Genomic DNA, 16,445 nt, shown 5'->3' with positions numbered 1-16,445 from the left:
GTTGTTTCATAATTTCTTGAATTCGTGAAGAATGAGGTAGTTTAGAAAAACACCTTTGTTTATTTTTTTGCTGACGTTTCGACCATTATTCGGGGCATCTTCAGGGCCATGCTTTGTTTACATTTTAGTAAGAAAATCCGTTGTTCTGTAGCAGCTGATAGTTTATTCTGGTTTCCTGCTGTTCTTGTTCCGCTACAAATCAAAGGATATTCTTACTAAAATGTAGACAAAGCATGGCCCTGAAGATGCCCCGAATAAAGGTCGAAACGTCCGTGAAAAAAAAGAAAAAGGTGTTTTTCTAAACTACCTCATTCTTGACCGCTCCTGACGAATCCAACGAATTATAAAATTAATATTTATCCATAAATGTTCAGTGGTCATAATTGACAATATTAATTATTTCAATGAAGAACATAGATTAAAAAAATAGCAATTTATCCTAAATTTGGAATTTTTTTTCTTACAGTATATACAAACCGCGTTTTTTGAACGTTCAAAATTGAGCGGCATGAGGGAAAAACAGCTGATCATTGGAATTTCGCTTTGGCGGTGGATTTACTGGCCTTTACATTTCACGTGGAGACTTGTTTATATTTTTTTTAGGGATGGTTCCCTAACCATCCCTAAATTGATTACTCGAAATCCAGATAGTTGCCTAAAACCTGACTAAAAACTATAGTTTCCGAAATTGGATATAATGTATTGTCAGTTCTAGAGTGAAAAGTACGTCGTATTATTGGAACCAGTTATGATTTTATTATTTTGTTTTTTGTAATCGTAAGGTCTAGCCAGGTCAAAATAAATAACAGGCCATGAAGACAAAAATTGCACGTTTCTTAGTACACATGGATAGATTTACTGCTTTATTGCGGCCATGTAAACTGACAAAGCCTGTAGAAAGTCCTAATGACAACCGGAGGCGTTTGAGCATTAAACTTGTAATCTTACAATTCGTTGTACGATAAATAGTGGTTTGGAATCTTATAATTTCATTACAGAGAAAAGGGTTAAAGCGTTATTCAATCAAAGCAAATAGATGGTGGTTTGAAAGCTATCGTATTTATCTTATCTCACTAACAATGTCTCGTTATTCCCTACGGAAATATTTGTTCTCGGTATAAATAAATGTTTCCGAGTAATTGTAATGAAATCAGAGTGAAATACCTGATCGCGTAAATCCATGGCTGGAAGAGCGGAACGGTAGCATAGCTTTGCCCGGCAGGCCGACAACTAAGGGGATAACGAGATTACCCAGGGGAGGCTAAATGGGGTGGGAGGAGGACCGGAGGGAGGGAGGGTGGAAGAGTGAGGGAGAGAGTGCTACGGCCTGAGCGAGAGAAAAGGGGGTGGGCTTATCTGCGGAAATTCACAGATAAAAACCAATCGGAAGATAACCGGCTACACCCACAACTGACTCGGGTCGTATCTGTTTTCGTCGGTATCGGACGGCAAATTGAAATAGGAGGATGCAGTATGCCAAGATTGCAAATCCATCTTCGTTATTTCAAAGAGGACGATGGACGGATCCTTTAATTCCACGATATAGGATATTATTACAACTTTTTCGTCTTGACATATTCAATTGGTATTAACCGTTTTTCATAGACAATTCTGGTCAAGGGGTAGAATAAAAACAAAATGCCAACTTTGCCCAGCTTTCGACCCGAGCTTCAAGGTCATCATCAGGTCCTATACAGGGTGTTCGGATACTCGTGTTACAAACGTTGCCAGTAGATTCTACATTCAAAAGGGAACCAAAAAGTCCTAATTAACTATGGTCCGAATCTGAACATTTTCGGAATTATTCAATTTTTTCTGATTTTTTTAAATTTCACGACATTGCTTCAAATAAACAATGATAATTCAAAACTAAAAGATTTTGGACAAATCCGTTGATACCATTGAAAACTACGTTAAATAAGATGTGATCAATACTAAACATGTAAACCTTCGTGACATACGCGTTTTAGTAGCGAGAACTTTGAAAAAAAAAAAATTTCTAAGTTGAAAAACTTAGGATTGGAAAGTCATTCAAAATTTCCTTAAATGTTTTATTTTTTATTATTATTAATCTTTCCACCTTCAATCCTTCAACCAAGGGTTTTTGTTTTCCTTGATCTATTTCTTCATCTTTGAAAAACGTAATTAAAAAAGCAATTGCACCACTAAAAAGGATGAAAAAGGATATGAAAATAGTAGTTTAGAATCACCATAGTAGGTTTTTCAACTTTGAAAAAAACATTTCAAAGTTCTCGTTACTAAAACACTTATTTCAACAAGGTTTACAAGTTTACTATTAACTACAACCTATTGGAAATTTAATGAACTTTTCAATGGTACATGTCCACATACAAAACCTTTTAGTTTTGGAGTTATCATTGTTTATTTGAAGCAAGGTCATGAAATCTTACAAAATCAGTAAAAGTGACTCCGAAACTATTGAGATTCGGACCATAGTTAATTAGTACTTTTTGGTTCCATTTTGAATGTAAAAACTATTGGCAAAGCTTGTAACTGGTGTAACCCTCTCTTTTCAAACAAATTGGCAACTACTAACAGTTTTTTTAAACAAAAAAGAATTTTTATCACGTGTCCTCCTCAATCTTATATCTGAGGTAATTCTTTGCTTAGAGATTTCGATTGTGTATATGTTTTCCTTAAAAATATTTAACTGAAGAAATTTTCAAATACATTACTACAAAAATAAATCATTTTGGTGGAGCAACAGAAGAGACGTGCAAATTCCAAAGCGTCTATTTGATTAGTCGATAATTGGTGAGAGAAATCTATTATAAAACTTAACCTCTGGATCTTCTTCGTTTTATAGAACACACAATCAATCTCACCATTGAACCTGTAAAATTCTGAAAACGGAGGAAAATCTTTCAGTGTAGAAATAAGAGCTTTTTCGATATCATATCATCACTTTTATCTTTTTGACCAGCAAAGCTTTGTACACTGCCAATAAACGACTCTAAGAGGTTTGAGACACAAGAATGAAGAAAATGCTGGATGCGTCTTCTCTTTCTACCTAGATAGCATTGAAAGATGGCCGGATCTTCCCACAGTTTTATTGACAAAGTCTTTCTCAGAAAAACTTGTTTAAATAGTGTTTTTTTAATCTCAATCTTAATACCCATATGAAAATCTCTGGACATTAAAACCAAACAAAATCGACGTAAAGGCAACTTTTTGACTTTCGTTGGTTCTTAGACGTAAGGATTGAGGTAGTGCTTCTAAATTTTTGCCTTGGAGAGATGGAAATCAACAGTGAATGTATCTGAAGGTGTAAGAACTCTACTGCCTTATACCCCAGTGCTCTATAGACAGAGTTACGATTTCTTGTTCTGCTTCGTTTGTTTTACAGCAATCAAATTATATTACTCTTAAATAAATTAATTGTGCGAGAACTGCCACAACACATTGGTCAAACTTGGAAACATTGGAAACGTTCGTTCAAGGATGAAATTTATCATGTAGCTTTCAGGCGATAAGTAATCATTATAATCATTGTGCATAACATTTCTAATATGTAAAGTTGTGTTAAAATTATTATTAATTTAAACTTTTATCAAGTAATTCAGGTACGTACAAATATTCCGACATATTCCATGTGACAGATCAAAGATTCATACCAACAATGGAGTTCAAAATAAGTTGATATGTATCAATTCTGCTAAGCTCATTTTTGGCAAGTTAAGTTTCCGGTTGGTACCTGCACATGATTGGCAACTAGTCTGTCATAGAAACTAATTTAAAAAAAAATCTCCATCTGCCTCATTTGGTTCATAAAATATAGATATGTGCGATTTTTTTTAAAGTAACCAAATCCACAGAAAAAACAAATCTTAGTATGAATCCACGCATTATCAAAAGTTCTAGCATTATAACTTTAGAGCAAATGACGGCTAACTTTATTGAGCGTGAAATTCCAGGTATGGCACATGAGGGAAAAAGGCCCCTGGTCCCTCCACGCCCCCTAATCCAATATTGAGCAGGTAGTGGCCCTACCTGCCTAATGTGCTAAGGACACTGTTTCCAACCCTTCTCAGCCGATGCCCTTGCTCTCTGACACTTGCACATCCTTGAAAAGCGTGACTGAGAGGATCGGCCGAAGTCAACTGCGGATATAGAGACAGGTCCGGTTATCAGGCGAAAAGGGACAAAACTGCCTGAGCGGGATCAACTTAGTTATTTTGACCTCGCTCTGTTCCTTAGGGTAGGCGTACTAGTAAAATATGTTTTACACATTGCTTATCATTTTGATCTATATAACGGTTGATCTAGAATTTTAGGAACAAACCTATAATTTTGATAATTACAAAGATTTGATCTTGAATAACTGCTTAAGAAGTTAACTGTTCGGCAGAAAGCAAATTTCTAAATTGTGAAATTGTTCCTGCAATCTGCAGTGTGTCTTTATATTGGGCGATTCAGATCATCCTGGCTTATCTATCTTCATTGTTTAGGTATGTCAGACTCGCTTCAGCAGGTGAGTTGTTTCGAGAAACGACCAAAAATTATCAAGCAACAAGGTTATACGTGTTACGCATGCAGAAGAAGGTTTTAAATCTTTGTCATAGTCAACATTGAAACTAAAACTGGAAAATTTGGGATGCTCCAGAACATAAATTTGTCGCTAAACTTCATTGTGAGATTTCTTCTTTATTATTTTGGTCATCTCTCTTTCTTGCTTTGGTCTGCCAGACTGTTTCAAATGGTGGGTTGTTTCGAGAAACGACCAAAAATTATCAAGCTACAAGTTTATAAATATTTATTATTTAGAGATAGTCAGATGTGGCCTGGTGTGCTGTAAGTTTAGAAAAACATTTTCTTTATCGTGCCAACGTTTCGATCGTTAATGAGATCATCTTCAGGGCTCAAAGTGTGTTTTTATGTAGATGTGACATAGTTGTGTTTCGTGTTGAGAATGTTGAACAACAATGACACACATAAACAGAAGACAAACACTTTGAACCCTGAAGATGATCTCATTAAAGATCGAAACGTTGGCACGATAAAGAAAATGTTTTTCTACCAGACCGCATCTCAGAATCTCCAAATAATCATTAACTAACGGTCACATAAGGGGCGTCGGTGGCCGCAACGGTTTAGGCGTTGACACGACGCTCATCACTGTAAGGTAAAGGTCCCGGGTTCGAATCCAGGGCCCTGCATTCGAACCTGACATACTAACAAATGGGCTTTTTTTCAAAAACACCGGCACCCTGAGGGTTGATATGACCTCTGCTGTTGCGAACCCTCGTAAGAAAAAATCTAACCGTCAGTAAATACCACACATTTATAAGTATTATAGATACAGAAGAAGGTTATATCTCTGTTATGGTACATACATTTGTTCCTAAACTTCCTTGTGAGATTTCTTCTTCATGCAAGGATCATTTCTGTTGATTTTGGTCACCTCTCTTAATCGTTTTGGTTTCACAGACTCTCATCCGCATTTCCCCATCTTCAGTGATGGTTCTTTTCGAGAAAAGACCATAAATTACTAAGCTACAAGGGTCTACTTTTTAGGCTAGTAGAGCTGAATTTTTTTCACTTTTGGCCTTTGTTAAAGAGGCAAGTTAAAGTCTTTGTTATACAGACCACATAAATTTGTCCATAAAATTATTTTCTTAGCATGGTAAACGTTAATTTTTCCGCAATGCTGCGCGTGGCGATTGGTAGAACCAAAAATAAAGCTATAACAGCCATTTTGGTTTTCTTTCGTGTTAAATTGTAAGATGCTAGAAGTTAATAAAAAGGAAAAATTAATCAACACTTTCATTCAAAATGCTATCTCTGCACTCGAAAAGTACTAACAAATGACAAGTTTCAATTCGTGCCGACATACCTAACCTGTATCCTAACGTCTAACAGCCTACATCTTGATAAGATATGGGATGTATCTATTATGGATGAGAGTATAAAGACAGATCAGAAATATAAAAATACACATACGTGTAAACAAAAAACAGCTGCTACATTCATGGCTGCCATGTTGGTTACCTACGCCCTAACGGATAGCAATGTGACTACATTTTCGACCTAACATCTAACATTGGCCCTGGCCTGTTAGATCGGGCAATGATAACTAGCCGATTCTACATCATTTTTCTCGATGTAAAACGACCTAACAGAGATAACAGGGTTAACACAAAGATCGTGAATACCCCTATTTTTTCAATAATAAAATGTAAATATTCTTAAAATAAAATTTTTCTACTACAGTAAATTTTCTTATAAATTGTCTGTTACTAAAGTCTTTGCACTTAATAAATAAAAACGCTTGGATTCATAATTTCTTTAGATACCCACTAATATAACCAAACAGACTTAGCAAGATGACAATTTCACCAAACAACCAAACTCGACCAAGAAAGGTAGACGATTCCAGGAAAGATATAAAATGTTTATCGGTTCAACTATAAAACGAAACAAAAGAGATTTATCAAACAACTACTTGGAAGAAAGGAATATATAATTTTTCAGATGAAACTTCTATAGGCATATTACCAGATGAAATGGCCTTATAATCTTTGTCCCAAAGTTATAGTGTTAAAGCATTCTAAAATCTATTTACGTTTTAGTGATCAATTGACCAAGTTATTTCTTTCAGTTAATTATTATTTTTATGTAAGGATTTGGTCGAAATAAAAAAGTCAATATCACGAACGGGATATATCTCGATCAAGGCCTTACATAAAAAGAATAATTAATTGCAAGAAGTAAATTGGTCATTTGACCACTAAAACGTAAATGGATTAATATCTAATAAGTAAAGAAGTATCACTTAACTAAACAGCTCCCGTGGCCCCTTCATAAGTCGCTGAGAATCTATCCTGATTACACGACATTTGAAAATGGAAAAAAAAGGAAAATTCGAACGGTTGAAGGTTGAGATGGAGAGTTGGTGATACTCAGATGATAGAGCAGCGGCGTATTTAGCGGAAGGTCGTGGGTTCGAATCCCGCTCGTGACACTAGCTTTTTTCATTTCGACCAAAACCTTACATAAAAATATTAATTAATTGAAATAAGTAATTTGGTCAATAGACCACTAAATATAATGGATTTAATAATCACTGACTTTTTTATTTCGATCAAGACCTTACATAAAAAGAATAACATTCTAAAATATTCAAAAGCATCAAAAGACAAAAAGTATAGGTAGGCTAAATCTTTTAAATGATCTTACGTGGTTTGCTTAAGGATAAAAAATTGCATATTTGCATTGTTTATTTAATTTGTAATTGGATGTTTACCGAAATAATACAGCATAGTGGGCAGAACCAGAAGCTTTTAGAAGCTTTGAATTTGTAATAAGTACGCAAGAAACGATTTTCCACTCCACTGGCTCAGGACTTTCTCATTCTTAACGTCGGAAGTATCGAGAAGGGGACGAGACGTAGGAAACGTTGTTTGGATGATTCAGAGGCCAGGTGGCCCGTGTGTACGCATATGGCTTAGGGATAACCCGGGTTAATTGTCCTTCCTCTCCTTATTCCGGGTAGAGACCGTCTCCGAAGGTAATAATTGTGCTAATTCGATAGAACCACTTCTAAGAAGCGTGACATGTCGACCAAATGAATAATAAAGACCTGCGACCCAGGGTTAACTGGGGCAGAGGGTTTTCATTGAATGCGAATGTAGAACGGAGAAGATCCGATTTGGTTCTCGTTGAGAGATTTTTTTTTTCAACATCAACTCTGAAATTTTTTGACAAACTCAAGTTTCAAATCAAAACAAAAGTTTCACTTCTTCCGCTTGTATACACATTTCTCCTTATTCAGCGGTTTCGATCCGTCAACAAGTAGGCTTAGCTTAGTCGGGACAACCGATTTTAACTCTTGTCCTGACAAGGCCTATCTTAGTTTTAGTCCACACCGGATAAACTTGAAGTTTTTACTACCTTTCTGCGGTTTAAGGTCGGCGGGCAGTAGGATTAGGGTTAATCCTGTTGAAGAGTTCGGTTCGTAAAATTATGGTGTTTGTAAACGAATTTCCACACGGAACCGTTTCACGCTTCCTAGCTCGTAAAATGAATCTACGACGCGCCAGCCTGAAGATTAATACCTTTGGATGGTAGAGCACCACTTCAAAAAATTATTACCCATTTAAAAGCCAGGACTACTGAATCTTCTGGAGAATAATAACATCGCGTTTAACATTATTCATTAGATGGACCATACGTTAGAACACTGATTTCACAATGTAGAAAATAAAAAATAATTGTTTTATTAATTTTTTTATAAAGTATTTTAAGAATTAATCCATTTATGTTTAGTGATCTAATTGATAATTTTAATTATTTCAATTAATCATTCTTTTTATGTAAAGTGTTGGTTGAGATGAAAAAGTTAGTGGCACGAGCAGAATTTGAACCGTACGTCGTGGGTTCGAAACCCGTTGGAGCCGCTAACTTTTTCATCTCAACCAAGACCATACATAAAAAGAGTAATTAATTGAAATATTTTAAGAATATTCAAATGTGCAACGTTCGGCATACTGTGCTGTTTTCGAATACACCTTTTATTCCTGGTTAAAATAGTATGATATTTATTTTTTAATTTTGTTTCTGCATATAATGCAATATATTAATATAAATCAATATAAAAAAGACTTGTAAACGTAAAAAAGGCGAATTATCAATATCGTTGCCTGTTTTTGTTTTATAGGTTACAATTTTAGAATTGTCACATATAGTGTTTACATTTACGTTTTATTAGCTACTTGAATTTTGAATTTTTTAACTTTGGAAATTTATAATAATAATAACAACAACAACAATATATTTAGTGACTGGGAGTTTCGTGGCCCTGAAAAGGGCCTCTTGTTTCGTAGCTCGTAGCATCGAGACGATGGATCGAAANTATATATATATAGGATGTTATATAAAGAAATTTAAGAAAATAACTTGTCATTTTACCTAGAAAGAAAACACGTAACAAAAATGATGAACCATACCGTAATAAAAATGATTCTTAAAAAAGACTGTAATTTTATCAAAATTAGGTCAAAAATTGCTGAAAGTTATTCATTTCTGTTTATAAACTTGAAAATAATAGTTTTTATTCTATAAATTAAATTTTCTTACTGAGGCATAAGTTTTTCAAAACAAAATTAAATTTTAATTTAAAACCAAAGTTGCATGCAGTTTTCAGAAATTACATCTTCTCCTCAGAACTAGATACATATCTAGTTCTGAGGAGAAGATGTAATTTCTGAAAATTCAACAATATATAGCTGAATATAAATTATAAGTCGAGTCATAATTTATTTGAATCTCCGGTAGGAAAAACTCCACAAAATTATAAACCCCGAGTCAATAAACTTTTAAAAATCAATGGGTTTGGGTTTTCAGATCGATCTTACAATTAGCTTGAGGTCATATTCTATAGTTCGAAAGTGTACAATCGATACTAAGGAGTGCTTAAGTCTCGAATTTTGAAGAGAAAAATAACACATCCTTCCAGGTTTGTTCCATTTATAAATTACTCATGTAGCAAGTGCCCTTACGTGACACTCTTGGGTCAATTTATGATCCAAATTCTGAAATTCTGTCGATAACGACGAAACAACAGTAGGAGAAATTGGTAGTTTGAGCCATTAGTTCTAAGTTCCCATTCGATCTACTTTCCTCCATGGCGTCATTATGGTTTATTGTGATTTGACTACATTTCATTTTCCTGTTGTTCCTAGCTGTTTTTTAACCAATTTGTCAGCTCTTTCACTTCCTATTATCATTGCAATTGAACACTGGGGCAGAGAAATAAAAATAGTAGGAACACATTCTTGATGATAGCTATTTTCTCTGACAGTCAGGCGCCACTTAATGTTTTATGGAGTCACTGGAAGTGAAACCAATGATCTGACCCTGGGCATTCGGGACATAGAAGCAATCAAAAAGTGGACTTGGTAGCCACAAAAGAAGCTAAAATGGATTCTCAAGGCCCCAAACACTCCTATGGCCTTACACTTTGCTGCAAAAAAGGATTAATCCAAAAATGGATCCTTAATGGCACCTGGTGGAGCCACACAGGACGCGAAGAGATTTATAGAAGGGCCTCCGCAAGGCTTACAAAGGAATTACTAGAAGGTAACATCAACAGAACCAACATTCTGGTTGAATTCGTGACAGCCTTGCCCGGATACTCGGTCGTCCTAAAGAGGACAATGAGAATCTTTAACGTCCACACCTAGCCTATTCGGCCTTATCGTTTTGATTCTGAAGATGAGAGCTGACGTACCGCCACATACGACAGAATGGTGTTACTGCCGCAGCATTGGTGTAGAGGCAGCTCAGCCCCGAAGGGCCAAGACAACCTCGCTCCCCGCTATTCCATTCCAAGTGGCCGGGCCTCCATTGAGCATCAGACCGTATGCCGCGCGCAAAGGGCTACCTAAGCCGAAATACATCAGCCCGGTCTCCCGCGCGCTCCCTAGATAGAGAAGGTCACTCTATCTCCGAGAGTACTGGGGCTCCTCTAGCGTCCAAACTTCCGTATCCGCTCCGGCCGCAGTTTCGTTTAAAGTGGAATTTCTAACCACCCCCTAGACCGCCTACGGTAAAGCCTCCTATCGAGCTCAGCCTACACCTACGTGCAAAGCTCTACTCGAGTAGGAACAACCGATTCACTACCCATTGGATTCTTGACAGGGCCCTGCTGCATAAAAAAGGCACTTCCACAGGATAGGAGTACAGAAGAAACACTATGTAGATACAGCCAAGAAGAAGAGGAGACCGCTGAACACAGTCTACGTTTTTGTGAAGTTGTTTGAAGATGTACATTCTTGCAACTAAAATAGGAAAATCTGGCATGACTATGGAGATTGATTAAAAACCTGAAGCAAAACATAATGGAGTACTATTAACTCAGGTCGAGGTGCAGAAGGTCTTGTGACCGTCTCTTTTATTCCTATACCTATTATCTCTGCCTAACCCCACCAGAACTTTTGCGATGAAGCTCTTTTATAGACGAAAGCTGTAGTTGTTTATTTAGTGAGCAGATCTTTTCGGTCAATTTCAACGCATTAAGTATGGCTAACATTCCGGCATGATTGTCTAAATTCCAATCAGCTATTTTATGCTTATGTTTAGAAATTCCACACACCAACCCTGCGTATCTTGTCTTCTTTTAATCCCATTTGCTCCTTCAGTACAAATGCCGAATTTTCTCCTTTGTGTTTCTTATTTATTTAATATTTACGAAGTACCTACGTTTTATAAATTTGATCTTAATATAATTAAAACCAATTATTCACATTTATTTTTTTTAAGATGATGGGCGACTGCAGGCAAATTAGACGAAAAACGGTTCTGTTGAATAACTAATTAATTACTTTATTCGTATTTTCATGAGAAAATTAAAACAGATTAAGGGGCTTGTGTTCTGGCCACGTGATGCACTAAATGATTAACATATTATATCATTAAACCTATTTTTAATCGTATTACACCTACATTTAACCTATATTATATATAAGATGAGAGTTGACCTCTTTAACTGATTTAATAAGTTATTTAAACAATAGGATATCGTGAAAAGTTGATAAAACGGTCAAATTTAATATAGTTTTTGTTGAATCATTAATTAATTACTTCTTCCGTAGTTTTATGAGAGAAATTGGCAGTAGTATGTGTTGCCACTTGGCGCAGACGGTCAAAGTCCAACTTTACCCCCTCCACCTTCCCTATTCATGGCGTCTGAGGAGGTGAATTGACCATGGGGTTTGACGAGTGTTTTTTCCAGCCGTATTTTTTACCTTTTGACGTCACTACCTCTTTACCCCCTCCACCCACCCTGTTCATGGAGTCTGACNAAGAAGATTAATATAATATACAAAGGGATGGAAAACAGAAGATATAATATAGATTTTGTTAGATAAATGTTAATTTTGTTATGTTGTAATTGATTAAATACAAATGTGTTATTTGATAATTTAAATATGTTTTATTTATTTCTAAGTGCCTATAGACATAGAATGATAAGCAAATTACAAAAATATCTCTCGTATCAAAATGGAATAAAAATTATATATCCTAATCATATTTAAAAACAAGTTATAATTAGATAAAGAACAAATCTGAACTGATATAAGGTGGAAAAGGCTCCACCCCATAACTCTCTGCTACGACCTGTTTGAACATGCAGGCGATAACATACGTAGTAGTACAAGAGACTTGCACGGGCATGCTCACAAGCAGGTTCACCGAGAGGACCGCGCATGCGCGTACATGCAAAACATTATATAAAACACGCTTAAGCATGTCCGTGACGTCAGCGATGTGGAAGAACATGTCTTAGTGTTGAGGGCGTAGAGGTGTTTAATCCCTATTTACGCCGTATTTCCCACTCGTCATTCTACTACCAATGTTCGAAGGGTACATTAATATAATATACAAAGGTTTCGAAAATAGAAGATGTGATATAGATTTTGTATGATAAATGTTATTTTTGTTTTATTCTCAATGGTTCAATAGAAATGTGTAATTGAAAACGTGTTTTTTATTGCTTATTACCTACATACATATAATGCTAAGGTAATAAAAATAAATAACCCTCTCTAACCTGATATCATAACTTTTTGCTAAACAGCAAATTTAAAGTCGAGAAAGAATTTCAAGTGAAAACAACCCTGGTCAGACTCCATGAGCAGGGGAAGGTGTAGGGAGTAAAGTGGTAGTGACGTCACAAGGTATAACATAAGGGTGGAAACTACCCTCGTCAAACCCCATGGTGAATTAAAAACAGTTACCATGGTGAATTAAAAAAGTTACGTCACTAGGGTAAAAATAAGGATGAAAACAACCCTTGTCAGACTCCATCGTCAGACGCCATGAACAGGGGAGGTGTAGGGGGGTAAAGTGGTAGTGACGTCACAAGAGCAGGCAATTTTGACACATCTGCACCCATGAATGCATTGAACAACAACAACCCTCGTCAAATCCCATGGTGAATTTAAAAAATTACGTCACAAGGTAAAAAATAATGGTGGAAACAACCCTCGTCAAACCCCATGGTGAATTTAAAACTGAATCACAAGGTAAAAATAAGGGTGGAAACAACCCTCGTCAGACTCCATGAGCTGGGGGAGGTGTAGGGAGTAAAGTGGTAGTGACGTCACAAGGTAAAAAAAATAAGGGTGCAAAAAAAACCCTCGTCAAACCCCGTGGTGAATTTAAAAAAGTTACGTCACAAGGTAAAAAATAAGGGTTGAAACAACCCTCGTCAGACTCCATGAACAGGGTGGGTGGAGGGGGTAAAGAGGTAGTGACGTCAAAAGGTAAAAAATACGGCTGGATAATACACTCGTCAAACCCCATGGTCAATTCACCTCCTCAGACGCCATGAATAGGGAAGGTGGAGGGGGTAAAGTTGGACTTTGACCGTCTGCGCCAAGTGGCAACACATACTACTATTGGCAAATTAAACTGTTCCTGCCGCCTGGCCATGAGTCGTAATAAATTAAGATATTGCAACAGCACTTTTTATTACATTTACGTCTATCATTGTTTCTTTTTTATTTTGCTCCTGTTAAAGTTAAAAAGAATCGTGATATTAATTTAATTTTAGGTGAGAAAGGCGAGCAGATACTCTCTAGTGCCAACTTTTAAAAAATAATATAAATGAAAATTGTACAATTTAAACGATAAAAATAAAACATCACGTTATTGTCTTGATATTTACAATAATTAAATTAAAAATTAACGGTAAAGTTTAACACACGGTGGTAGATTTTTAGAATTTTGAGATTTACAATTAATTTCCTTTTTTCTCACTTCATTTATCAATTTCAGCTGCTTTCACTTATAAACTTAAATAATCTATCCCTAACGAAGTACCGAGGGAGAAGGAGATTAGCAGAAAGGATATCCCTCCGGACGAGGGAAGAGGGTTAAATTAAGGATTACTCCCGTGTACACGGTGAGAGTGCGGGAGGGCGTGGGCTACAGGGATAATCCCGGATTAGGCATTACTGAAGGAAAGAGAAAATAGTTAAGAAATACTCCTTCCGGACGGCGTGCCCTGAAGAATGTTTTGCTTTTGAAAAAAAAAAAAATACAAACGACCGATAAAAGCTTTTCCTCGGCCGAGATTCTGAGAAAATCGCTATGGTAAATTTATAGCCATGTGATTCAATTGCGTCTAACTCCGATTCGAAACGGATATATAAAATAGAAGAAATTTAGTGTCCTAACAAGGGTTTTCCTATAAAATTCTCAAATCGATTTTTCACAGAGACAATTCAACAATTTAATTTTATTACCAGTATTATAGAAGTAAAAATTACACATTATACTATGGTATAATATAAAATGTGATTTTCTGTCAGTCTTCTTAATTACTGAGAAAAAATTAATGGGCTCACTGAAATGATAAAGGAATAACAAACAGATAAACTACTTCAAAGCAATTAAATCGACCTCTCCTTACGCTAATGCCTGTCGAGTAGAAAAAGAAACAATATTAATCTCGTAATTAAAAAGCGTTAATCTGATCAAGAGATATGACTTTCATAAAAAACATTTTATATTGAATTTCTCGAGTGGGTAATGCGAGGTTAATCTCGATTGTATTTGATGTGTAAGAGTAATTTGAAGCGCAATTATTGTGCCTTCGGAAAGATTGGATTATTTAATTTACAATTTTATAATTATTTCTCTTGTTCGTTCATGCTTTACAAGGAAAACATTTACCAAGCAAATATGCGAAAATGTATTAATAATTTAATGTATTGAAAACATGGTACATTTTACTTTTCAAACATCTTCAAAATCAGACCTTAAAATTCACAGAAGTATGCAATAAATATTTGATTTCGTTGTCGTTCTTTTTATGATTAACGTTTTTCCTCTCTCTTGTTTCTCCAAAAGAGAGGAGATTGGTTATAAATGACAGTAATTATATCTTACCATAATTCAACTCTACTAACTATTAAATCTATTATATCTAGGGGTCCGATTGACCAAATGACTTCTTTCAATTAATTAATCTTTATGTAAGGTATTGGTTGAAATAAAAGAGTCGGTGCCACGAGCGGGATTCGGCTAAATACGCCGCTACTAACCACTCGAGCTATCGTGACTTCGAAGTGAGGGAAAATTCGAAAAGTAGGTTGAGATGGGAAGTTGGTGTCCGAGTGGATCGAAATCACGATAGCTCAAGTGGTTAGAGCAGCGGCGTATTGAGCCGAAGGTCGTGAGTTCGAATCCCGCTCGTGATACTGGATTTTTTATTTCAACCAATACCTTACATAAAGATCTACTATTTTTCCTTGAAACTTGATTTTTAGTAGCGTTTGCAGGAGAAGATTAGTAGAAAATGAAAAATATGTGCACAAAAAAAATTCTATATCTCAAGATATATTGTGACACTAAATTTTCCGTAAAATAAAATAAAAATAGAAAAAATTCACTAATTTCGTGGCCCGCTTGACCAATATATTATAATTAATTAAGGTTTTTAGTTGAGATAAAAAGTCAATGGCACGAGCGGGATTCGAACCCACGATCTTCGGCTAGATACGCCGCTGCTCTACCTTTTGAGCTATCGTGACCTCGATACTCTCGTGCCATTGACTTTTTTATCTCAACTAAAAATCTTAATTAATTGTAATAGAAAAAAAGTTTAAATGGTAACTCTATTCTCGGGGAACTTAAATTTTATCGAAAACAACTTGCTCAACGTCATTATAAACCATAATTGTTTTCTTCGAATGTGAGATGCTTATATTATAATATATTAAAATTTCTTTTTTTTTTCAAAAGTACAAAATGACACCTAGATCAGATAGATTAATTAGTTCGGATATCTTTTTTCAAAAATTCTATTTTGTTATTTTTAGAGTTGTTTCACAATTACTAGTGACATTTCTTCTGTCTAATTCATCACCGTTGGATTAAATTAAATGCAAAAGAATGGAAGAAAAATGTTTGGGCTGATGTAAACATTAGTGAAAAAGGGAAGCGTTTTGGGTACGAATCTCAGCGGCTCTGAATTAATTCGAATTATTCGAACTTAACACACTTAAAAATAGGTCCTTTGTTCAAAAACACCGGTTCATAGGGGTTCGATATGACCACTGCTATTTCCAAACCCGTTAAAAAAATATTAAAAATAGAATAAGTAAGATGATCTTTTAATACATTTAAAAGCTTTAGGTAATCATTATCATAATTTATTGTTTAAATTAATTATTTAAAAAATGATTTCATAAAAAATATCTTTGTTGGAAGGAAGTCTTGTCGATGCAAAATGGTCATATATCTTTCAACAGAAACTATGTGTGATGAAAAAAAAATTTCTTTGAAAGATGCTAATTAGGGGTGAGTATTGTCGAAACGTCCCAATAAATGTTTAATTAAGTATTGAATTTGATTTTTTTTAACTACATGGAATCGATTTTTGTGAATAAAAAATATAACGTAATTATTATAATAGT

The 16,445-nt window shown here is 35.3% G+C and overlaps 1 protein-coding gene across 3 annotated transcripts in view; it reads right to left on the bottom strand.

The window, feature by feature from the left end:
• Positions 1-16,445, bottom strand: part of LOC106665101 — a 172,533-nt gene that overhangs the window by 104,114 nt on the left and 51,974 nt on the right. Inside the window, exon 1 of one of the 3 annotated variants that reach the window (XM_014391303.2) lies at positions 1,165-1,229. The exons of the other annotated variants lie outside the window; for them this stretch is intronic. Within the exon in view, the coding sequence (XP_014246789.1) occupies positions 1,165-1,182 (18 nt within the window). The 5' untranslated portion in view covers positions 1,183-1,229. Of the gene's footprint in view, positions 1-1,164; positions 1,230-16,445 lie in introns of those variants that run through there. 3 annotated transcript variants of the gene reach the window in all.

Source organism: Cimex lectularius, unplaced genomic scaffold (assembly GCF_000648675.2).
Source record: "Cimex lectularius strain Harlan isolate CLEC.00 unplaced genomic scaffold, Clec_2.1 scaffold174, whole genome shotgun sequence".
Taxonomy (NCBI): Eukaryota; Metazoa; Arthropoda; class Insecta; order Hemiptera; family Cimicidae; genus Cimex; species Cimex lectularius.
This window is presented reverse-complemented; position numbering and strand designations above follow the sequence as displayed.